Here is a 25,166-nt window from a genome sequence, read left to right as displayed (position 1 = left end):
GAATAACAGTACCCCCCATGTACAGGTTTTATGGTGTTTTGGAAAGTTAGAGAGTCACATATAAGGCTTGCATTTCATTTTTTTCACATTGAAATTTGCCAGATTGGTTATGTTGCCTTTGAGAGCGTATGGTAGCCCAGGAATGAGAATTACCCCCATGATGGCATACCATTTGCAAAAGTAGACAACCCGAGGTATTGCAAGCGGGGTATGTCCAGTCTTTCTTAGTAGCCACTTAGTCACAAACACTGGCCAAATATTAGTTTTTTGCTTTTTTCACACAAAAACAAATATGAACGCTAATTTTGGCCAGTGTTTGTGACTAAGTGGCTACTAAAAAAGACTAAACATACCCCACTTTCAATACCTTGGCTTGTCTAATTTTTCAAATGGTATGCCATTATGGGGGTAATTCTCTTTCCTGGGCTACCACACTGTCTCAAAGGTAACATTACTAATCTGGCAAATTTCAATTTGAAAATGGAACGTTCTATATTTGACCCTGTAACTTTCCAAAACACCATAAAACCTGTTAATGGGGGGTACTGTTGTACTCGTGAGACATCGCTGATTACAAATATGCACATTTTTTTGCAGTAAAACCTAACAGTATTATGACATTCACAGCTAAAATGGCAGACGGAAATACAAATTAAAAAAAAAATCTTATTTTCTCACCTTTTTTTTTTATTTTATTCATAATAAATTATGTTCCACATATGAATAGTTAATGATAGATTAAAGCCCTGTTTCTCCTGAACAAAATGATATATAATAAGTGTGGGTGCATATAATTTGAAAGAGGGGAACTACGGGTGAACAGACACATAGCGCAAATTCCAGTTTTTGTTTACATTTTGTTTTGATCAGAACGTGCACTATTGACTCCGTCCTGAAGGGGTTAAGCTAAAGATGTTATGGTGTTCCTTTTAATTTGTTTTTATTTAGTTTTGTGAAAACTGTAGTCTCAGTTCCTTTCCTAACTCATCCTCTTCCAGTCTGATATATTATTCAACCAGAAATGACCTCAGATTTTGATTGTGCTCGTTCTGCGAGCGAGTCTGGCCATTATGAGAGAGAGAGAGAGAGAGAGAGAGAGAGAGAGAGAAAGAGAGAGAGAGAGAAATTGTGTACACTCGCATTCATATAAAATAAAATATCACACATAATATACTATTCTATTTTCATATTTTATTATTGAGAACTTCAATACAATGTAAAAATGTGTACAATACATCCACCTCAAAGGATCTAACCGCCCCCCTCATTCCATACACTTAATAGTAGCTGTGTGTTTCCTGTGAGAATCCTGCTGCACACAGCTTGGTTACTGGAGGTAAACATGCGAAGTGTTGCTATCTGTAACATGAAAACTTTGTTTCAAGCATTGAATCCTCCAGCTTCCTCCGTGTTCTGTCATCACAGCCCTTCCCCCTGCTGTACAGATGGCCCCAGACGGTGTCACTTACAGTTTGCCTGGGAAGATTGAGGCTGGCACATCACAGGGTGCTTGTGTGACAGAGGTGGCTCTGAGTAATGAAGCAGCCATAACCTTTCTCTTTCTGCATTCAGCAGACACAATCCATCCTGTCTATCCCTTTCTAACTAGTAATATACACTGTATCTGACTCCCTAACTCCAGGATGGCCCTGGAAGGGGTGCTGTGTGAGGAGGGTCTCATCTCTGGAGGCTGAAACTTCAACCTGGTTCTTGGGCTCCCCAAATCCTTGACCAATGTGAGTGGAGGCTATAAAGGGGCTTTTCCTGGCACATACCCAGCAGACCTCTTGTATCCATCAGAGTAGCCAGCTGTACACACAGGAAACGCCTTCTTCACTGAACAGAGAGCCAGCCCCTCCTCTTTATGTCTATGGGAAGCGATGCTGGATTCACGAGAGGCACAGAAAGCCCCAAGTGCCCTACCTGCTGCAGCCTCCCCTCACCCATGGCTGGGAGAGGAGGGAACCCCCCGGTGATCCCCTGCTCTGCAAGTTCTGTCCAATCTCCAGAGCTCTCTCTGCGTGCCTGAGACTTTAATCGGATTCATCAGAGGGACTGGGAGGAGGCAGGGGGATCTTTTGCTGAGCTGCTCAGACTTTTGGCTGTCAAATGATGTGATTGTGATCCCCCCCTTTCTCTACCCTCCCGTCTGTCCATCCAGGCATTACTCCTGCTGACATCATCCAACCCTGAGGCTGGAGACAACACGCAACAGTTTCCCCATGTCCACACCAGTCACTATGATGTGAGAGGTCTTCTGCTGACACCCAAGTGCGTGGACCCCTGGATGGCTCCCAGCTGGAGCTGAGCTGCGTGCCATCAACTTGGATTATAGATTGTTTCCATATGAGGGGTGCAACCTTACCCACCTCTGCAAGGATTGTTTTTGTTCTTTGTTTGACATTGTGTATTTTGAAAGTTGGGCTCAGAATTAGATTATCCTGCTTTATATTTCTTCAGCAGTAGCAGAGTGTACTGAGAAGGGGAGGGGGAGAGGGACATCCTGTGTGTTTGAGAAATTGCAGTTCCTTTCCAAATAACCTGAAATCTCCTCTTTTTCCTAATGAGAGCTTGTGGTGGAGTCCTGCTCTCTGTAGCCTGTTGCATAAATTAGTGGCCACATACCTTGCTGACTCTGCTTGCCCCAGTTTGTGGAGTAACTACTCATCTGGGTTACTGACCTGTTGCACGCAGAGATTTTCTATTACAAAAGGCACTCACCATACCTCTGCTTTCCTCTTTCTTGTGACCCCTGGAGCCATTGCGGATGCCTCACTTGGGAGATCAATTATTTGACCATGGGTACCAAGCAGACCAAGGTCTGTCAGGCTTCCAGCGTTGGAGGGGACAGCCCTCAGCACCCACCAGGGTCCAGGAGAAGCACTCCAGTCAGGGAGAGAGGAGACTTCTGGTCTTCTTTTGGAGTGAGATCTGGGGATAAGTTTGGAAAGAGTGGACCAGGAAGCCTCCCTCCTTACCATAAGAGGATCAGGATGATTCAAGACATGCTGCTTCTGGTGAAACAAGGGAAACAAGATGAAGCGACTGAGCTGCTGAGACACCTGAGACAGGTGAGTGAGCAGGTAGATGCTAATGGCAATTCAATGTGTGAAGCATACAAGCAGAGTTCATTGGACGGATGTTCTGTTATTTACTATGTATCATCACTTGCAGCCTCTGGGGATATGTGTCATCCTATCAAACAAGGACAGCTGCTAAATGAAAACTGATACTAAAGGCTGCAACTCCCATAAAGCACAGCCATGGTTTGGTTGAGCATTATAGCAGTTGTAATTCACATCAGCACTTGTATCCCTGAATGAACTGTGCTGAGACATCAGTCATCAGTAGTAGTCAGTAGTACCCATGACATCATTTATTTACATACAGTTAAATAGAAGCTGTCTAACTAGAAATAAACAGACAGACAGATAGATCAGTCACAGGAGGCTGTGCAAGTCACCAGTAGGTTTGTGCAGGGTAATTTATGTGATTACTATTAGGAAAAGGCAGCGTTCTATACTAGATGTGTGTGGGAGTTGAAATTTAACAGATTGTTAGTTTAAATGGATTTGCACAGTTTGCCACGAGTATTCTGTTTTCATTAAGGTACCATTTAAGTTACCCATAGAAGGAGTGAGGTCTGGCAGTTTTTCTACACTTTTGAGGTTATTTACTAAATTGTGGACAACTCAAAATGGCTTAGCAAATTTTGGCTCAAATGGTTGAGCCGAAATATACCTGGGTTGGCTAGAATTACCAAATTGCCCACTTTGGCCTAAATGTGCAATTCCTTTGTAAATGTTCAACAGTACTCAGTGTTATGCATACTTAATAGCTCATTAATTATTACAGAATGTGATAAGGCATGCTAATGCTCATTTGCAATTTTTGGGGTTACGGTCTACATTTAAAAGGTTAATCATGGTATGGACTCTTTGCTTATTGAGATAATAGTCTGAGATAGATTATTATTCTTTATAAAGCGCCAACAAACTCTGTAGAGCTGTACAATAGGTGCACTAACAGACATGTAATTATTATTATTATTTATTATTTTATTATTTATACAGCGCCATCAGATTCCGTAGCGCCTTACAAAGGGTGGACTAACAGACATTTAATTGTGACCAGAAAACTCGACGTACAGGAACAGGAAGGTGGGGGGCCCTGTTCAATGAGCTTACATTCTAGAGGGAGTGGGGTATAGTGACACAAAGGGTAAAAGTAGGGGTACGAAGTAAGATGTTAGAAAAGTATTCGCTGAGGGCTTAATAGGTAATTTTTGACAGTTGCAGGAGAGGAGTCATGGAGGGTGGGGGATGAAAACCTGCTAACAGTTTAATTGATATGCTTTCTTGAAGAGTTAATTGTAACAAGATGAGCTGGACACACAGGAATAGAGGGTCCCTGCTCAAACAAGCTTGCATTGATGATCCTGTGGTCCTGGGGACCTGTACCTGGCAATCTCAGGTCTGGAACATGTCTGATCTTCTCGTGAAAATGTTTTCTCTGTGATAACACGTGAGCTAAACATGTTCAGAAATGCTCCTGAATTGGCTTCATCAAACTCTCCAGATTACAGGTCATAAAATCCCATTTTAGAATCTTCAGTGCAAAGTTCCAGCATCAGCAGATGCCATATTGATTTTTTGCAGAAACCAGGAAGCGAGTAAGACCTTTTGGTAAATCACTATCTTGTCTTGGGTTTCAGTGGAGACCTTGTAGAATTCCATGTCACTTCTACGAGTAATGGTTTATGGAATATGTAAAGCACAAATACTAGATAATACTGTGTACTAGATAATACTTTAATGATCTGTGTTCTGACTCACTGGCTTCTTCACAATCTTGAATAGATATGAGTGGCATGTGCTTGAATGATGAATGGAAGCCTTTAGGAGCTTTCATTCACTAGCATGAGTGCTTCTCATTCATTTTATTCATGAATGGGATGGGGAGTGCATGCATTCTCTCTCTCTCACCGATATACATATCGTTTAAACTTATTTTTTTTTAGAAAAAATGGAAAATTAATCTTATTTGGGGAAAGATGTACATACAAGTACTTGTATGTTCCCTAGCTCGTCTCTCATTTCTTTTTGGAAGAGGGAGAAAAGTGGGGTTGTGTTACTGTGCAGTTTATTTTTGTTTTTGGCCTCTGGGATTATGTAAAAATGTTAGGGTGATATATGTTTTTTTCATTATCAAATCACTATTGTTAAGATATCTGGAATGTCCCTTAAAAATAATAGAAACATAGAATGTGATGGCAGATAAGAACCATTCGGCCTATCTAGTCTGCCCAATTTTCTAATTACTTTCATTAGTCCCTGGTTTTATCTGAAGTCTAGGATAGCCTTATGCCTATCCTACGCATGCTTAAAGGGACACTCCAGGCACCCAGACCACTTCTGCCCATTGGAGTGGTCTTGGCTCCAACTCCCAATACCTTTAACCCTGCAAGTGTAATTATTGTAGTTTTTATAAACTGCAATAATTACCTTGCAGGGTTAAGTCCTCCTCTAGTGGACAGCCACTAGAGGGACTTCAGTGTTCTTAGAACTCGAAAAGTGTTTTAGGTGACGCTGGACGTCCTCACGCTATGTGAGGACCTCCAGAGTCGTCAGAATCCCCATAGGAAAGCATTGAATAATTATAGGACACTGCCACGCATGCGCCTTAGGTCTCCCCCGCCAACGTCAGGGGGGAGAGGAGAGTAGGCGGGACCTGACCCAACACCCAGGGACATCCCCTTCAGCAACTTATGTTTTCCTGGCACTGTCGTTCCCTTTAAACTCCTTCTTTGTGTTAACCTCTATCACTTCAGCTGGAAGGCTATTCCATGCATCCATTACCCTTTGTCAGGATCGGGACAGGGATCCAACACGCAGAGTACAAACAGTAGCCAGATACGTATACCGGACCTTAGAATGGCCGGACTAACGTAAGTAGTACAGTATAGAATGGTCAAAGACAAGCCGAGGTCGAGGGTAACAGAAGACAGGTAAGCGAGAGACAAGCCGAATCAAGGGTAACAGAGATAAGCAGAGTAAGGTAAACAAGCCGGGTCAAAACCAAAAGGGATAATAGAATACACAAGCACTGAGTGACTAGAACAAGCTAGAACCACGACAGGGCAATGAGCTAATGAAAGAAGCTCTGTTAAATACCCTGTTCAGAGCAGTAACCACGCCTCCGAGGCGTCCTGATTGGTCCTGCAGCAATTGACTGACAGGTCGTTCCGGGGGAGTTTCCTGATGACTACTTCCTGCCTAGATGCTGTAAAAGGCAGTCACTCCCTCGCGGCCGGCCTAGCATGACCGGATAGACCGCGGGGAAGGGAGCCATCAGACCGTCTGCATGGAGGAACAGCTAAGTCTCTACCTCTTTCGGAGGTAGAGACCACAGGTACCCTGACACCCTCTAAGTAAAGTGATACTTCCTGATATTATTTTTAAAACTTTGCCCCTCTAATTTAAGACTATGTCCTTATGTTGTGGTTGTTTTTCTTATATTAAATATAGTCTCCTCCTTTACTGTGCTTATTCCCTTTGTGTATTTACATGTTTGTATCATATCCCCCCTGTCTCGTCTTTCCTCCAAGCTATACATGTTAAGATCCTTTAACCTTTCCTGGTAAGTTTTATCCTGCAATCCATGAACCAGTTTAGTAGCCCTTCTCTGAACTCGCTCTAAAGTATCAATATCCTTCTGAAGATATGGTCTCCAGTACTGCGTGCAATACTCCAAGTGAGGTCTCAACAGTGTTCTGTACAATGGCATGAGCACTTCCCTTTTTCTACTGCTAATTCCTCCACCTATACAACCAAACATTATTGGTTACCAGTTCGTGAAGTTCCAGACAAAACTCCAAGCACCATAAAAAACCTCCTTATTGTTTATAATGTAGGGAGGTTAAATATCCCCTTCTCCTTGCATTATATATATATATATATATATATATATATATATATATATATATATATATATATATATATATATATAATGCTTGGAGGAAAGACAGATATATATATATATATATATATATATAAAAATGTAGAGATTTGAGAAAATCACTAGTCATATGACAGCCCTTTCACAAACAAATGTCACAGGAGGAAATAACGTCAACCTAAACAATATATACAATACATATAATCACAATCATTTATAATTAAAAAACAAACAAACAGATAACTAATTTAAGAATGCACAGCAACATGTACAACAGCTGTCATTTTAGGACTGATAGTCTAATTGTCCTCAATGATGGATACAATTTCTGTTTACCTACATTTCCCATATTATACTGCCTGGCCAAAGAAAAAGTTGCCACAAAAAAAAAGGTCACACAGTCTAATATTTTGTTGGACACGCATTCGCTGTGGCATTGTTTCAATAAGCTTCTGCAATGTCACAAGATTTATTTCCGTCCAGTGTTGCACTTATTTTTTACCACGATCTTGTATTGATGATGGGAGAGTCAGACCACTGCACAAAGCCTTCTCCAGCACATCCCAAATATTCGTAATGGATAAAGGTCTGGACTCTGTGGTGGCCAATCCATGTGTGAAAATGATGTCTCATGCTCCCTGAACCACTCTTTCACAATTTGAGCCCGAGGAATCCTGGCATTGTCATTTTGGATAATATGCCCATGCCATCAAGGAAGAAAAAATCCATTGATGGAATAACCTGGTCATTCAGCTGACCTCATTCTTGAGCTGAGCTGACCTCATTCTTTGGACACATAATGTTGCTGAACCTAGAACTGACCAACTGCAGCAACCCCAGATCACAGCACTGCCCCCACAGGCTTGTATAGTAGGCACTAGGCATGATTTATCTGCCTCTTTTCATACCCTGATGCACCCATCACTGGTGGTTCCCCACTATCCTTCCAGTTTTTAATAATGTGTTGGACAGTTCTTAACCCAATTTTAGTAGTTTCTGCAATCTCCTTAGATGTTTTCTCTGCTTGATGCATGCCAATGATTTGACCCTTCTCAAACAGAATAACATCTTTTCCAAAACCACGGGATGTGACTTTTGACATGATTGTTTAAGAAATGAGAAGCCACTCATTGCATCAGTTGGGGTTAAATAACTTGTTGCCAGCTGAAAGATAATCACCCATGCAGTAACTATCCAATAGGAGGCTCTTACATATTTGCTTAGTTAAATCCAGGTGGTGACTTTTTTTTGGGCAAGGCAATGTGTGTGTGTGTGTCTATATATATATATATATATATATATATATATATATATATATATATATATATATATATATTTCATTTTATTACGGGGACACTATAGTCACCAGAACAACTAGAGCTTATTGTATTTGTTCTGGTAAGTAGAAGCATTCCCTTCAGGCTTTTTGCTGTAAACACTGTCTTTTCAGAGAAAATGCAGTGTTTACATTACAGTCTAGTGATTACTCCACTGGCCACCCCTCAGATGGCTGCCATAGGTGCATTATGGGCTGTGCTACACAGTGAGCAGCACTGCCATTCAGTGTCTTCATCCTCTGTATGCAGACACTGAACTTTCCTCATAGAGATGCATTGATTCAATTAATCTCTATGAGGAGATGCTGAATGGCCAGGGCTGTTTTCGACGTGGGCTGGCTCTGCCCCTGATCTGCCTCCTTGACAGTCTCAGCCAATCCTATGGGAAAACATTGTAATTGGCTCAGATCACCACTTCTGATGATGTCAGCAGACACAGGCAGTTTCAGAGGCAAACAGTGCAGAGGTAGCAGATGCAGACATGAATACAAGTAAGATTCTACTATATTTAGGGAGGCAAGGAGGGGTTGGGGGGGGGGGGTAGATGGTGGCTTTAACACTAAAGGGTTAGGAATACATGTTTGTGTTCCTGACCCTATAGTGCTCCTTTAATTAGTTTGCTTACTACAGAGAGAGAGAGTCAGAATAATCTGTGCGTGTGTTTTTTACTTGTACATAAAATGTATGCTGTGTCTGATCACTCTGCAGCTTTGGGTGTTCTATATAGATAATATTTTACATTGTCCAACCGCCTGTTCCCAAATAATGTATATAGCAGCCCAAAGGTCCTGTGTTGAAAGGTTGAAACTAGCCATTGCTACATACATAGCACCCACTCACGTTGTATGTGCTTCAACCACTCATTCATGCACTAAACCCACAATGCAGTAAGAGCCCTAGCCGCGCTGTCATGTGAAGCACTGGGCAGAACTGAGACAGATTTGGCAGAGAAGCATTTTTACTAATGATACGTTAAAGATATACAAAAAAATGGGGATTACTGCTCCTTTAGTAGACATGTGGTTTGCTTTTATCTTCATCTCCTGATACAGCTAGTTTAATCCTGTAACTATAGCGTGATTTGGGCATTTTGCCAGCACTCACTGTTTGTAAATATTATGCAAAAATAATTACATCAGTGATGGCTTTTATTTGGGGAGGGAAGCAGGGGCGAGATTTTATGTTCATACGACTGTTCTTAATTGACTCACACAGCCTGCATGAAAAAAGTGGTTTAATTTACAAGCAGATGTTAACTTGCTTTAGAAGTTTTTATCTCCTGCTCTGAGAATTAAACTTTAATCACACACAGGAGACAAGAAATTCTATATTAAACAGACTGTGCAATAAAGGAAGTGTAAACATTAGATTACTCTTTACAGGAAGTGTTTTAACCCCTTAAGGACACATGACATGTGTGACATGTCATGATTCCCTTTTATTCCAGAAGTTTGGTCCTTAAGGGGTTAAGAAGACTGTGTAAGTCACATGCAGGGAGGTGTGACTAGGGCTGCATAAAGAAAAGGATTTACCTCCTAAATGGCAGAGAATAGAGCAGTAACACTGCAGGAGCATGATCTTTACACAAAAACTGCTTTATTAGGCTAAAGTTGTTTTGGTGCTGATAGGGTCCCTTTAAGGAGAAGTGGAAATGTATACATTAATAAATTATGAAACAATATTTTTACAGCACCAAATTCATCTAATGAAGTTGATAAAGTGCCAGGAGGCCCCTGGAGGTATTCTTATCTTAAGGGTTTTTTTTTTGTTTTGTTTTTTCATTCTTTATTTTTGATGTGCTTGTCAATGACAACAATAGAATGAATTAATGAATTGACATGCCATGTCAGTTGAAATGTATAGAAAAAGCAGCACATTTTTAAAATTAATTAAAGGAAAATATAAAGGGAAAGAAAGACACAGTGCAGGTTGAGTGGAAAATTGGGGTATTAGGTAAGCAGGCTATTTGCACTGAGAGTAAAAACTATAGAGGTAATAGTAGTGAAGTCGCTAAACTTCAGAATATCACAGTTTAGCAACGAGTAAGAACCCCCAGGAGGTCCCCCCCAGGCAGACTAGACAGGCTATTTTTGAAAGCATTACAAAATACATGAAAATAGACGAAACAACCGTTTAAATAGCGGATTCAGCAGCTTCATTGTTGGGACGTGATGTCAAAGGTAGGTAGACCCTGGCTTAGGTGTGAAATCAGCCTATGCCTTGTGGTGGCCGAATGTAGATTCATGGCAGGAGTCGCAGATGGATAGCTCACTCAAGTGGTAATGTGTGGCATTCAAGTAAGTCCTGTGTGATCAGCTGGTGGTCCCTTGGTGGACCCAAGTTCCAGCGTGTACTGCCGGCTTCACCTTGGGTCTCGATCTTCTTCTTCGCGCCATTCAGGTCCCGATGGGACACGGACTGTTCTTCTTTCACCCCCTAGCTGTCTGGGGACTCGTAGCAGCTGTTAGGTCCTTTGGTGTAGTGGGTCACAGGTGTGCCTTAAGTCTTGCCCGAAAGGACTCGATTAGCCCCTCCAAATGGTGCAGGACATCTGAGACACCTCTATATGGGTCTTGGGTATCTTGGGTACGCTTGAGTGCGCTTGAGGTACGCTTGGGTACGCTTGAGTGCCTGTTGCTTGTATCACGAATATGCCGCGCGCCCCAAGAGTAAAAAGGAAGCCTCCTAAAAGTAGACCGGAATCACCCCCACAGGCCCAAAGGAGGGGGAACGGGCATTAATCAGCATGCAGGTCCTGGGCGGAAAACCTCTGCTTCTCCACTCTCCTGGGTCCACTAGGCCGCCAAGCCAACCCACAGGCCTCCGGTAGTGTGGACACCCAAGGACATCAGAATACAATTGGAATCTCCCCTATCGGTTTAGGATCGCCGGCAGGGCAGCTGGAGTCAACGTTTGGGGTACAATCTGCCAAAATAGCTGGACAATTAAGATTGTGTGCTGGAGCTCAGACCAGATGCGTCTGTCCGGCATGGCAGGCAGGCCCCGCCCCCCTTATCTTAAGGTTTTAAACAGATTATAGTCTAAGTTCCTCCAGCGCCAGTTTCAGCTCCCCTCTGGCGGCATTGGACTTCAGAATTTTTACTTACTGGCAGCGCGAGTGTCGCCCGATTGATTTCTTCACCTGAAATGTTACTGACATGAATAAGGAATTTTAGCAGACACCATTGAATTGCACATGGAACATTAGATCATTCACTTTATTCTTTAATGGGATTTACTGGAGGAACACCCCTAAAGCGTTTTAACATGTGTGATAAGTGTGTCCTCTTTCTTTTTTAGATTTTTCAAAAGTAAAGATTTCAATAGAGATTGACACTTTTATAAATTAACCTGGTTATGCCCCCCAACCCCTCAGCTGTGAATCAGACAACACATCCTGTTACTTCCTGGTTGTGTATCTCAGTGGAGAAAAACTCAAGAGGCAGCAATTGCCCAGAGCACCTGCCTTGCAAAGACTTCTCATTGAGCTGTATTGGGAAGTCTGTGAATGGACAGCCATAGAACATGTGGGCGGGAGAAGAAATGGAGAATTTGCAAGAGATTTGGTGTACATCAAATTAGTCCAATGTGTAACAATGTGAAATTTATTTAGCCATAGGTTTGAATGTTTGGACGTAAATATGACTTTCCTAAAGGTAAGAAACTTTGTTCCTGACAGACAATGCCAAGTGCATGTACTCCCCGTGGTCCTGTTATTAATCTAAGGGTCAAATACAAATGGGTTCCTCAAAAGAAGGTACCCTGCTGAGTTTAATGAGTTCAAAGGAGCATTGATGGTTTCTCTGAGAAGAACTTCATGAAGGACTGTACTCACAGTGCTGAAAAGATATTTGTATATGTTTTAATGAAGGCATGTAACCATCATCCACAGATTTTGACACCGTACCTGATTCAGTAGATTTTCTCGAGACTTGTGTGATGTAAACGTTGTACACGTAATTTTCAACAAAGTTCCTATTGCTAGTGTAGCAATTTAAAGTCCCCAATTCTAGTATAGTAATTTGTCATAAAGATATTTTTTTCCAATAAATATTAGAGAAATCCGAGGTTCTGTTTTAGCCCCATAAGAAGAATGTTACACTCTGCAGTTTTCATCATTCTCTCTATTAAATCAAATATAAATGATAAGTGTTTTTTAAATGTAAATGTAATTTAATACTGTATTTTTGGGTGCTAGTCCTATCCATTTTCAGCTCGGGACTCAACCAGCTTTTCTTTGCAAATCATTACAAAAAAACTATGAGAGGTATAGCAGGGAGCTAATGATGTCACCATGACTGTTCCCTGCGTTTTCATTGCCTTCATTGTCTTTTAATCTGTGCAATATACCGACTTCAAATTCAAATTAAGGTCATAATTGTGAAAGGGCTTTGTGCAAATGCTGATGTAAAAACACAGAATAGATTGCAATCAAAGGTCTCTGATTTTAATATTTTTGGATTAACCTTTAACATGATTAAATATTCTGAAAACAATTTTAATTTTGTAATATATATATATATATATATATAAAATATATTTTTTATATTTTATTTTGTTGAAAAAAAAATAATTTTAAATGTTTATCCAAAATTGGGGGATTGGATTGGGGTTGGATTAGGGTTTTGACTAGGGGTAGCACTTGTGATAATTGTAGTAGAAGTAGCAATTGTGGTAGTAGTTCCAAAAAGGCCTTGTAACAAACACGTTGCATATCAAAAGTGCCTTGATCCTTAAGGGATTAAATAGAAAGAATAGAGAGTTTGTATATGTTTTAACTCAGAACTGCAGAGGTGAGGCCTGTCCTAGCTCTGCACTGTATCAGTTTGTACATGTTAGATGGCCACAATCTCAATTTGTTCTAGGCCTGGATTAAAACTCAGAATCTGAAACTGATCAGTTGATAAGACTTTGTATGATGTCCCTAGATGTGTTCATAGGTGACCACAGGGTGAGAAGAGACAGCTCTCAATTGAATCTGTGTCTTTTGGGCATGCTCAGATCTCTGTGAATGCTCCACATTGCTGAGGAGGTCATACTGATGGAGGTTGCAGAGATTTTTCTTGTCAAACCAAACAATTTAAGCAACCTCCATCTGTCAATTCCACATATTTCTTGCTGCACCACATGAGTAGAATCATCCACACAAAGATTTGCAAGTTTTCATACACAGAAAAAGGCCATCTGTTTGTACTTGTCCTAGGTCAAACGTTACCAACTCGTCTCTGTCACTTCCCTTTAAATAACGGCAACAAATTAATTTTAATGGTGTCTTTAGCATCCTTGCACAGCTCACACTCCTACATGACTTCACAGCCACACTCTGCAATATGTGTAAATTGAAGAGGGAAGGGATGTGAAGTTCTGACTCTGTGAGAAAGGTAATCGGGACTGGGTGGGACCTGTACAGAGAGGCCAACAGTCTGCACAGCATCGCAACACGCACTAAAAGTATATATAAAAATGTAAATTAGCCAAAGCAGGGGGCAAAAAAGCTCAAATAAAATGTGTTAGATTTATCCTATGTCTCCCTGAGCTGTCCTCTTCTTTTACTCGGTGGCTTTCTTGCCCCAAGCAGCTCATCTCTGTCATTGATCTATCAGTGGTGTACTTTCTCAGGAAGTGGTTTTGTGATAACCAGACAGGTGGCTGATGGGATATTTGAAGAACGTGCTAGTGGGTATGCAGCAGAATGTTGCAATACATATTATTTTAAAGATGGCTAAAGATTTGCATATCAAAAAAAAAATCATGATTATGAAGCTGATAACAATTAGATGTGCATAAGTTTTGTTGGTTACCCGCGTGTCCCTTTAAGTGACTTGGCAAGTGTTTTGCAGAATGGGAAAATAAATTGTGAGCATGGTTTGTGTCTATCACTGACTGCCGAGTGACGAGACCTCTCTCCCATGCGGTATGGTGTGAGATATCTGTTAGACTCTAAAGCGGGTATGTGTGACTAGTACAATGATAGATCTCCGTTCTCCAGCCTGCAGGCACAAGGTGAATCCTTCTCCCAAGCTGGATAAGGTGGTGTGGCTTATTTCATAAAAATAAAAATACTTTTTGTTTGTTGTCAACACCACCAGTGACAAAACTTTTTAGTAGTACTGGCTGTATTTCTTCATTGATGATTGTGCTAACTGCAATATACAATTTTTCTCTATATATATGTATAATATTCTCTATATTTGCCCCTGTGTCTTCTGCTGTCGCAAACCTATATAAATATTATTCACTTATTACGTAAAAAGAATGCTCCAAATTCCTAGAGCACTTTAGCTGCTGAGTGTCCCTTCTTTTACACTTCATAAAAATGGCCATTTAAACATAAAATAGCAACTTTTATAAAAGTGCTAACTAAAATGCACCCTCGCAGTTGCCAATCAAACCTTTTATTTTATAGGTATGCTAGGTAAAAGGAGTCAGTCGAGATTGTGGTCCTGCCTTAGCCCAAAGCAGAATGCAATACTTCTCGTCAATTGTCGCGCATGTACTATGCATCTCAATGCATCTCTGTGAGAAGCATTCTGTTAGCCAGGCCATCATCAGTAATGGTAATGATACCGGAGAAACTGACGGAAGCCAAGCACAGAGAGATGGACACAGGTTTCTTCAGGAAGGAAGAGATTCTTTATTGGATCACCGATCGGGACTCAGAGGGACTAGCGTCACCAAAATACAGCAAAGTCTGAGTACTGAATACATAGAGTACATTCCTTATATAGCACTGTAGCTCCTCCCACAATTAACTACACCCACACATACCCTTAACCTATTTAATAAATAGAGTCTAAACTCATCCATCCGGTCTAACCACGTGGCTCATCTGATACAAAGGAGAGGGACGCGTAATTCCAGTTCTTACATTCCTGCACCTGGTCAGTACAGTGATAACAGTATCTTAGCTACGTGTAATTAACTAACTGATACTACAAACACATATACATACATATGCCTTGTGGCAATCTTAGCCTGCTAAACTTGTATTTTACTGGAATTACATCACATTCCCCCCTTTGATGCCTCTGATATTTCACAATTACTTGAGGCATCACTTAACCTTGGTTTGCATATACCTCAGGTTACCATGAACCAGACCAGACTTATCTTATGATGTGAATCTTTTAACACTCATCTTCCTGCATTGGTTCTCCTTGATCTAGAGCCTTATACTTATATATCGCCATTATCTGTGCAGCAGCCTTCCTCTCTGCTATACTTCCTATCAGGCTTTGCACAGACCTAACTACTAAGGGTATAAGACACGGTAGGAGTAGACACAACAGTAAAATCAGTAGGACTCCACCTACCACTGCCTTAAGCCCTCCAAACCACTCATACCAGTTACCAAACCAACTACTTGGATTGTACCCTTTCCATACCTGAGTAGGCACATGCACTAGTTTAACCATATGGCTAGTAAGCTCAGCTATTGCTTGCTCTTCGTCATCTATTTGAAGACAGCAATTGCTCAGGTTAAACTTCCCACATACACCTCCCTCTACTGCCAAAAGGTAATCCAAGGCTAATCTATTTTGGTACACTGCTGTCCTCATCCTGGTATTATGCTTCGCTAGAAGATTGAGTGCTTGTGAGGTCTCATTAGTAATAATCTCAACCACCGCCTGTAATCTTATAATACGGTTGAGCATATAAATTGGGGTTCTATAACCAAAGGTACCATCTTCTGCCTACGTGGCTGGCCCATAATAATCTATGATACGCTGGGGAGGCCATTCATTATCTTCCCAGGTACCTATCTCTAGGGGTCCCCTTTTCTTCCTATGATTCACATCATACACTTTAACACCTAAAGTCTCACCTGTTTCAATCGGTAACAAGAAGAAGGATGGTTTGAGCATACCCAACACACATGCCCCTTCCCAGTCCTGTGGCAACTCCGAATAGGCTTTCTTACCACAGATCCAGTACAAATTTGCTGGGGCTCTCCAGGTAGATGTGATGGATAAATCAAACCACACATCCTTTAAACTGGCATATCTAGCAAACGGGTTAGATGGTTCTGAGACATTTGAAGCCGACCACCAAGTTGTATTCTTTGTATCATCATCATAAGCTTTTTGCCCTAGACAAGTTAATTCTCCTACAGAAGTATTATACATTATTCCTTTCCTTGCTATGCAAACATAACCTATGATGGAGGTCTTTAATCTCCACTCAGATTTACCTCTAACACTCATATGATAATCGGCTTGTGTAGATATTAGTTGGTCAACTGCCTCAGAACCGGACATTACCTCCTTTGCTTCCCAAGGCCATTGGTCTCCCATGTTAGTACCTCCACACACATAGCAGTTGGTAACATTAAGACTACCGGCAATACTTTCAGCTAGGTCAATGAACAGGTTTTTAGCGTTATGGGGGATCTTATTATCTATACTCATCTCTTCATAAAAGGAATGGTATACTTGATGAGTCTGGGAGGATACCGTATCAGTCTCTATTCCTATAAATAATATTGTCCCAGGATCTAAACCCGTCCCGTATATTTGAAACCCAAATAAATTTCCATACTTATCTAAGAACTTGTCGGGGTTATTAATAAGTATATGGACTGGGTTGCATTCCATAGACTTACAATATGGGCTAGTCGGCAACTTAGTCACTATCATGTCTTTATCTACTGTCTGTCCCCAAGTCGCCCACCCCACACAAGACCAATATGGACAAAAGTTATAGTCTTTATTTGGGCATCTAGGACTCACATATTTATTTTTACTACTGGGACAAATATATTTATCATTAGACCCATACGTCCTCTCCCATCTAAGATCCCCACATACATTCCACGGCTTTCTACCACTTGATATCGCCTTACATGCATCAAATAGCAGAACACCCGAAGAATATACGGATTCTAACACCGTCTTATTAATTAGGGTCCCCTGAGGATCTCCATTCCTGAGAGTCAACCAAATTGTACGAGGTTGATACTCTGGACTGAAGCACTTAGGTTCTCCTACTCCTAAATGGCACACACTATAGTCTATATTTAGGTATCTACATCTTGATACCTCTCCTTTACATTCGTATTGTGAATGCCAAATTAGGGTTTGGGAAATATGGTTACCTGTTCTCGTAGTCTTAATGCATACCTCACAGCTAGGAGTGTCGGTACCTCTACCTTCCTGAATATAAAAACACATATAAATAAACACAATCAAAAGCACATCTTTCGCCGTCATCCTCAGTCTTCGTCCGTGCGATGGAACCTCAGCTTCCAGGATGTGAGGGCTGCAGGGAATGGAGTTCTGCTCGTCTTCACAGGTGTCCCTTCGAGACTTTCCTGGCTTATACACTATGTGTTGGTAAGCGGACAGGCTTTATTATGGCCTTCTCACTCACACCTGTAACAATAAAATTTGTAATCCACAATAATTCCTCGTTACTCCGACTGAGTAGTGCGTTTCAACCGGATCTTGCAGGGATTCTCTGGATCTGCTGTAATTTGCCAAGAATCGACTGCTGCTGGTTTAACCCTGGAGTGATGTATCCACGGAGTTACTTCGGCTACTTTTATCGCTGTAGGGGTAGACAAAAGAACAACATAAGGACCTCTCCACTTGGGCCCTAACGGTACATTATTCCACTCTTTAATCCACACTTGGTCTCCTGGATGATAACTATGAACAGGGGGATAAATATTCACAGGTAATCTATCTTGTACCCATTTCTGTACCTCCTCCATAGTCTTACCCAACTCTACAACCTGCTGCCGGGTAATTCCTTCTCCCAACTGACTCAAGTCCCCCCTTAAGTTACCAAGTACGGGAGGTGGTCGCCCATACATGATTTCAAAAGGAGAGAGGCCCATCCTTCTGGTAGGGGTACTGCGGATTCGCAATAAAGCTATGGGTAAGAGAACGTTCCACTTAAGTTGGGTTTCCTGACACATTTTAGCCAACTGGTTCTTTATAGTTCTATTCATTCTCTCTACCTTACCAGAACTCTGGGGTCTATATGCAGTATGAAGCCTCCACTTTATACCAAGCATATGAGTCAGTTGTTGTAGGCACTGATGAACAAAAGCTGGACCATTGTCCGATCCTATAGAACAGGGTAGTCCATATCGGGGTATTATTTCTCGTAGCAGGAATCTTACAACTTCTCCTGCTTTCTCTGTACGAGTAGGACATGCTTCTACCCAGCCTGAATAGGTGCACACAATTACCAACAGGTAACGATGTCCACCCGATTTAGGCATTACTGTAAAGTCTATTTGTAGATCGGACATGGGGAGTCCCCCCATAAACTGGACTCCTGGTGGCTTTACTGGTCCTTGTCTTGCATTATTCTTAGCACACGTTACACATCTGCGTACAATGGCCTGAGTCAAGTTGGACAATCTTGGTATGTAGAAATGTTTCCTGAGAGATTCTTCAGTACTGTCTCTCCCAGAATGTGTCCCGTTGTGATAATTTTGGACAATTTCTACCGCTAGTGATGCTGGTATGACTATTCTTCCATCTTCTAGCTGATACCACTTGTTCTCCAAATACTTTCCCGGTTCAGTCTTTAACCACTCCTCTTCTTGAGCTGTATAAACTGGAGTCCATTGGGACAGTGGAGTTGGTATAAGAGCAGCTATATGCCCCACATACTCCTGTCTTCCTGATTCAGCAGCACGCTTAGCTGCACTATCTGCCATCCGATTTCCCTTGGTTACATCACCATCTCCTCTCAGATGCGCTCGACAATGTATGATACCGACTTCTTTCGGCTCCCACACTGCTTCCAATAGTTGTAGGATTTCAGCTGCGTACTTGATTTCTTTGCCTTCTGAATTCAGTAGTCCTCTTTCTTTATACAAAGCTCCGTGGGCATGAGTGGTTAAAAACGCATACTTAGAGTCCGTATAGATATTTACTCTTAAACCTTCAGCCAATTGTAACGCTCGTGTTAGTGCTATTAATTCTGCCTTTTGTGCTGATGTTCCTTTCGCCAGTGGCCGAGCTTCTATCACCTTGTCTATTGTTGTCACTGCATATCCTGCATAGCGGATCCCTTCTTTCACATAACTACTGCCGTCGGTGTAATATTGAACATCGGGGTTCTGGATGGGAAAATCACGAAGATCTGGTCTACTTGAAAATACTTCATCCATTACTTCCAAACAATCATGTTGACTTTCAGTAGGTTGTGGCAAAAGGGTAGCTGGATTTAAGGTGTTTACAGTCTCTAAATGCACTCTTGGGTTTTCACACAACATTGCTTGATACTTGGTCATACGGCTGTTACTAAACCAATGATTTCCTTTGTAATCCAACAACGTCTGTACTGCATGTGGGACTCGTACATAAAGTTCTTGACCCAGAGTGAGTTTATCGGCTTCAGCTACTAGCAGGGCGGCTGCAGCTACTGCTCTTAGACAAGGTGGAAGTCCGCTGGCCACTGCATCCAGTTGCTTAGACATGTAGGCAACAGGTCTTTGCCATGATCCCAAGTACTGTGTCAATACTCCCACAGCCATTCTTCTTTGCTCATGTACGTATAAGTAGAATGGTCGTGTGTGATCAGGTAGACCTAATGCTGGGGCACTCATCAAAGCCTTCTTCACATCTTCAAATGCCGTTTGCTGTTCTTGGGTCCATAAGAAGGGGTCGTGCTCTGTACCTTTGATGGCTGCGTACAGAGGTTTTGCCAGTATCGCATAGCTGGGAATCCATATCCTACAGAAGCCTGCTGCCCCCAAGAATTCTCGCACTTGTCTTCTATTCTTGGGTATTGGTATTTGGCAGACAGCTTCTTTTCTCTCTGGCCCCATAATCCTTTGACCTTCAGAGATATGGAATCCCAGATACTTGACAGTTGGCAAACACAACTGAGCCTTCTTCCTGGACACCTTGTATCCTGCCTTCCAGAGAATATGTAGTAGATCGTGCGTTGCTTGCTGACATTTTTCTTTTGTAACTGCTGCTATCAACAAGTCATCTACATATTGTAACAATACACATTCTCCTGGGATAGACTCGAAATCCAGTAGATCTTGACTTAGAGCTGAACCAAATAGGGTAGGTGAATTTTTAAACCCTTGGGGCAGTCTTGTCCAAGTCATTTGGCGTTTTGAGCCCGTTACAGCGTTCTCCCATTGGAAAGCGAAAATACATTGGCTTTCTGCGGCAATTCGGAGGCAAAAGAAGGCATCTTTGAGATCTAAGACTGTGAAGTAAGTAGCCCCGCCCGGAATTAAAGCAAGCAGGTTATATGGATTGGGTACAACTGGATGTATGCTAACAACCGCATCATTGACTGCTCTTAAGTCCTGTACAGGTCGATACTCATCTGTACCGGGCTTTTGAACAGGCAGCAATGGGGTGTTCCAGGGGGAAGTACAGAATTTTAGGATACCATACCGTATGAACTTATCCAGATAGGATTGGATGTTCTTCTTAGCCTTCTGCGGAATGTGATATTGTCTTAGGCTCACTGGATAAACCCCATGTTTCAGTTCAATTTTTATTGGTGGAATATTGCGGGCCAGTCCTGGTGGGTTGTTCTCTGCCCAAACTCCTGGTATGTTAAACAATGTCTCATCACTCCTAGGGTTTTGGCTAGTCAACACTGTATAAAGTCGCCACTCTTCTTCCTTTGGTACGGATAAAGTCATAATACCTGAAGGTCCATTAAACTTTAAGGATGTTGTTCCATTTGGTAGGAACGTAATCTGCGCTTGTAATTTTGATAGCATATCACGTCCCAGCAATTGGACTGGACATTCAGGCATATAAAGGAATTGGTGTTTTACTACGTGGCCTCCCAATGTACAGAGTCGACTTTTAAGAACCGGTTTTTCAGCACTTCTTCCAGTTGCTCCTATCACAGTAATAGTCCTTCCAGATGGAGGAGCAACTAGATTAGTCACCACTGAATGTTCAGCACCAGTGTCGATCATGAACGCACTCCTTTTTCCCCCTATTGATACATCGACCATAGGCTCCGCTCGACCAAGGGGGATGGAGCCCGGTCGGTATCAATAGTCCTCCATGACAGTGTCAGCCAATCCTACAAAGTCCCTACCTTCTCTATCGCGGGACCTTTGCGCTGCTGGAATATACCTGTCTTCCCTAACACTTCCTCTGTTCCCATTACTCCCTCTATAACCATTACTCCCTCCGGGGCCTCCTCTACCTCTCGCTCTACCTCTAAAGTTTCCGTAGCCTGCCCTGGGTTGGTCTCTCTCGTACTGCTCTCTTTGCGGACATTCGTTCCTCCAATGCCCTTCTTCCTTGCAATACGCGCATTGATCCCTACTCAAAGGCTCCCTACTCCATCTATTATTGCCTCTATCTGGGCCCCGTTTATCTACGCCTGCGATCGCTACCGCTAGCATATCAGCCTTTTTACGCATCTTGCGCTCTTCCTCTTTCTTACTTTCTGTATCCCTGTTCATATAGACCTTATTTGCTACCTCCATTAGTTGGGTGATGGACATACCTGCAAACCCTTCTAACTTTTGTAGCTTGCGCTTAATATCTCCGTATGCTTGGCTGACAAAGGCGGAGTTAACCATTCGGGAATTGTCTGCGTCTTCCGGATTAAAGGGGGTATACAAGCGGTATGCCTCCAATAATCGGTCATAAAAGACACTGGGCGCTTCATCGCTTTTCTGGATCACCTCAACTGTCTTCGACATGTTAATGGCTTTCTTTCCTCCGGCTTTCATGCCAGCAATTATAGCGTCTCTATAGGCTCTGAGTTGAACCATATCAGCACCATTTACGTTCCAATCGGGATCGGTGTTGGGATAGTGTGTCGCGGCCCATGCTGCTGGATTAGCTTGGTTCAAAGCACGGGCTCTATCCTCTAATGCTTTAATGGCTGCTTGATTTATTCTTGTCCTTTCCTCATTGTTAAATAAAGTCATTAGTAACTGCTGGCAATCAGCCCATGTCGGATTATGCGTCTGTACTATTGAGGTGAACAGATCAGTCATAGCTTGTGGTTTCTCAGTATACGAGGAATTATGGGTCTTCCAGTTTAAAAGATCGGTTGTGGTAAATGGGACATATACGAAGACTGGGTCAGCGTGTGCCATTTGACCTGCGGCATCGATATAAGCTGACCCGGGATTCAGACGAAGAGGCATCTGATAGTGCTTTAATTGTTGGGCACCAGTCAACTGTCGGGTTTGGATGGGGCTACGTAGAGAGGCGTCAGTCATGGGTTCCGGTCGGGGAGAGATAGGGTATGGGGATGTGGGAGGTCGGTTTTGGGAAAAGGTCGTAAATAAAACACTTCGAGCCGAGCTAGATGAAGCTTGACCGGAAGTCTGAAGTGGCGCCAAATCAGGATATTCGTTTCTAATGGGGGTGGATTCTGGTTCCGGAAGGGGAGATTTAGTACGAGGGGGGGTGGATCCTGTACTGGAGGAGGAAGCGGAAGTGGATGAGGGTAATGAGGGGAGGGGTGCAGGACTTCCTGCGTTTGCGTCACTTCTTCTTAACGGAAAGTAAGGGGGCGGCAAAGGGATCTCGGACTCAGGGGGCGTGTCCAAAATGGGCCTAACACCAGTCCTAGTGGACGAGCAAGTCCTAGCTACCATGAGGCGACACTGCTCCTCGTGGCATGTCTGGAGCCATTTTGGCGAGTCATTTACGGCCTGTCTCCAACAGTCAATATAAGGAAACTGGCCGTAAAGTTCAGGCCTACCCGATACAGCCACGTGTAAGCGCTGTACCAGAGTTGGATCCAAACTGCCACGTGGCGGCCATGCCGCAACCAAAGTAGGCCACTCCCTAGTACACAAAGTGACCAAACGTACAGGAGACATCTTTACCCCAAAATCACAAACTTTGAATCCCTTTTTAAAATTCTTAACCATACATCCTAAGGGATCCGGAATCGTTGACTGCGACGCACCCATACTTAACAATGGAACGTCGTCGACAACGAATACTATACACGCGTACTATTCAACAGTCACACCCGTTTCCTCTGGCAACAGCACCACGTGGTACGGTTACCAAGTGAAACGTACACAATAACAATAAACACTCAGGGAATTCCCGTACACACACAGCTGTTACACCAGTCACTATATAATCAATATTATGCCCTTTGGCGTAACTATACAGTCACCCACGCTATAATTCTCTATATACGAATTACCCGTCTATAACACACCCCAGTAACATCGTCTTTTACAAATAGCGGTTACAGTACGGTTAGCATAGGTCAAAGCACAAGTTAAGGTCACAATACAATTATTAGTGGTTATGGTGTTAAACATGCAATGGACGACAATGATTAGTACTTATTATATAATGTCAGTAAATATACAGGGTTATGGTACCGTGCACTATAATACAGCAACACACTATTAACACTCTCGCTAGACGGCTGAGCTCGCGCTATCTAACAAGATATACACTTTACTAAAACAATCGTTAACACATTTACAATTCCCAACTAAACTATTGGCCAGTACCTTGAATGGACTACCTAAAACTATATACACCCGTTTTGGTTAGCCACACTGCCCAATCACCACATATATAGCGAGCTAGAGAACCGAATTTACACAGGCGCCTCTTAGTCGCACTATCAAAAGTCTAGTGGGTTCCAAATTTACACGCCTTCCCACTTAGCCCAGATAGGATGAGAACTAGCGAACCGAATTTACACAGGCGCCGCTTAGTCTCCCGGTCCCTCCGACCTAGCGAACGTAATATACACCCTAGAACGCTAGTCTAGACAAGACACCGGTGTCCGGCTAGGGCTATCTTACACCTGGACCCCGCCTGACTAACCAAATCAAACGGTCTGACTAAAGAGCGTTCGATCGAGCGGTGCGCCTTCGCTCCTTCCCTCCGACAGAGGGGGCAGATACAGATTCAAAAACCCCTTTGGGCCTACCGCACAATCGGTATACCCCTAGCGGGTCCTGCCGTCTAAAACAGCAGTTATCTTACCTCCTCGTTCCTGAACCTGAGTTCACACTCATCGACGGGGACACCCCAGCACTTCTTACGTAGAGGCCGATGATCTCCTGGACAACAGACCAGTGGCGCCGAGACGAAGGGAGGTCCACGCGGAAGTTCAGGGGTGCAGCCGTAGAGAACGTGGGCAAAGATAGACCGTCTCACGCCTCTGCCTCTCAGCTACCGTTGAACGATGAGCTTCCCGGCCAATGCACCAAATGATACCGGAGAAACTGACGGAAGCCAAGCACAGAGAGATGGACACAGGTTTCTTCAGGAAGGAAGAGATTCTTTATTGGATCACCGATCGGGACTCAGAGGGACTAGCGTCACCAAAATACAGCAAAGTCTGAGTACTGAATACATAGAGTACATTCCTTATATAGCACTGTAGCTCCTCCCACAATTAACTACACCCACACATACCCTTAACCTATTTAATAAATAGAGTCTAAACTCATCCATCCGGTCTAACCACGTGGCTCATCTGATACAAAGGAGAGGGACGCGTAATTCCAGTTCTTACATTCCTGCACCTGGTCAGTACAGTGATAACAGTATCTTAGCTACGTGTAATTAACTAACTGATACTACAAACACATATACATACATATGCCTTGTGGCAATCTTAGCCTGCTAAACTTGTATTTTACTGGAATTACATCACAGTAATTTTCCAGTGGGTGCATGGGAGCTGCTGTGAACAACCGTCTCGCTGCCTGCTGGATTAGCACTAAGTTAACCTTTTATTTTATAGGTATGAGAGGGGAAAGGGGGTCCATAGAACTAACCAATAGTTCAGCATTATAAATAAACATATTTAGTTATAATGATGGAGTATTCCTTTAACACACATGTATGGCTGTATAAACTGTAGTGAAGAGTCATATTTTCAATTTGTAAAATGAGCCAGAAACCATTTTTTAGG

The 25,166-nt window shown here is 42.6% G+C and overlaps 1 protein-coding gene across 1 annotated transcript in view; it reads left to right on the top strand.

Annotated features, from left to right (window-relative positions):
- The first annotated feature begins 1,427 nt into the window (after positions 1 to 1,427).
- Positions 1,428 to 25,166, top strand: part of LRRC75A (leucine rich repeat containing 75A) — a 279,127-nt gene continuing 255,388 nt past the window's right edge. The window contains exon 1 of the mRNA XM_063449667.1: positions 1,428 to 3,071. Coding sequence (XP_063305737.1) covers positions 2,799 to 3,071 — 273 coding nt within the window. The 5' untranslated portion in view covers positions 1,428 to 2,798. The remainder of the gene's footprint in view (positions 3,072 to 25,166) is intronic.

Source organism: Pelobates fuscus, chromosome 1 (assembly GCF_036172605.1).
Source record: "Pelobates fuscus isolate aPelFus1 chromosome 1, aPelFus1.pri, whole genome shotgun sequence".
NCBI classification, from domain to species: Eukaryota; Metazoa; Chordata; class Amphibia; order Anura; family Pelobatidae; genus Pelobates; species Pelobates fuscus.
The sequence above is the reverse complement of the archived record's forward strand: the minus strand, read 5'-3'. Positions and strand labels throughout refer to the sequence as shown.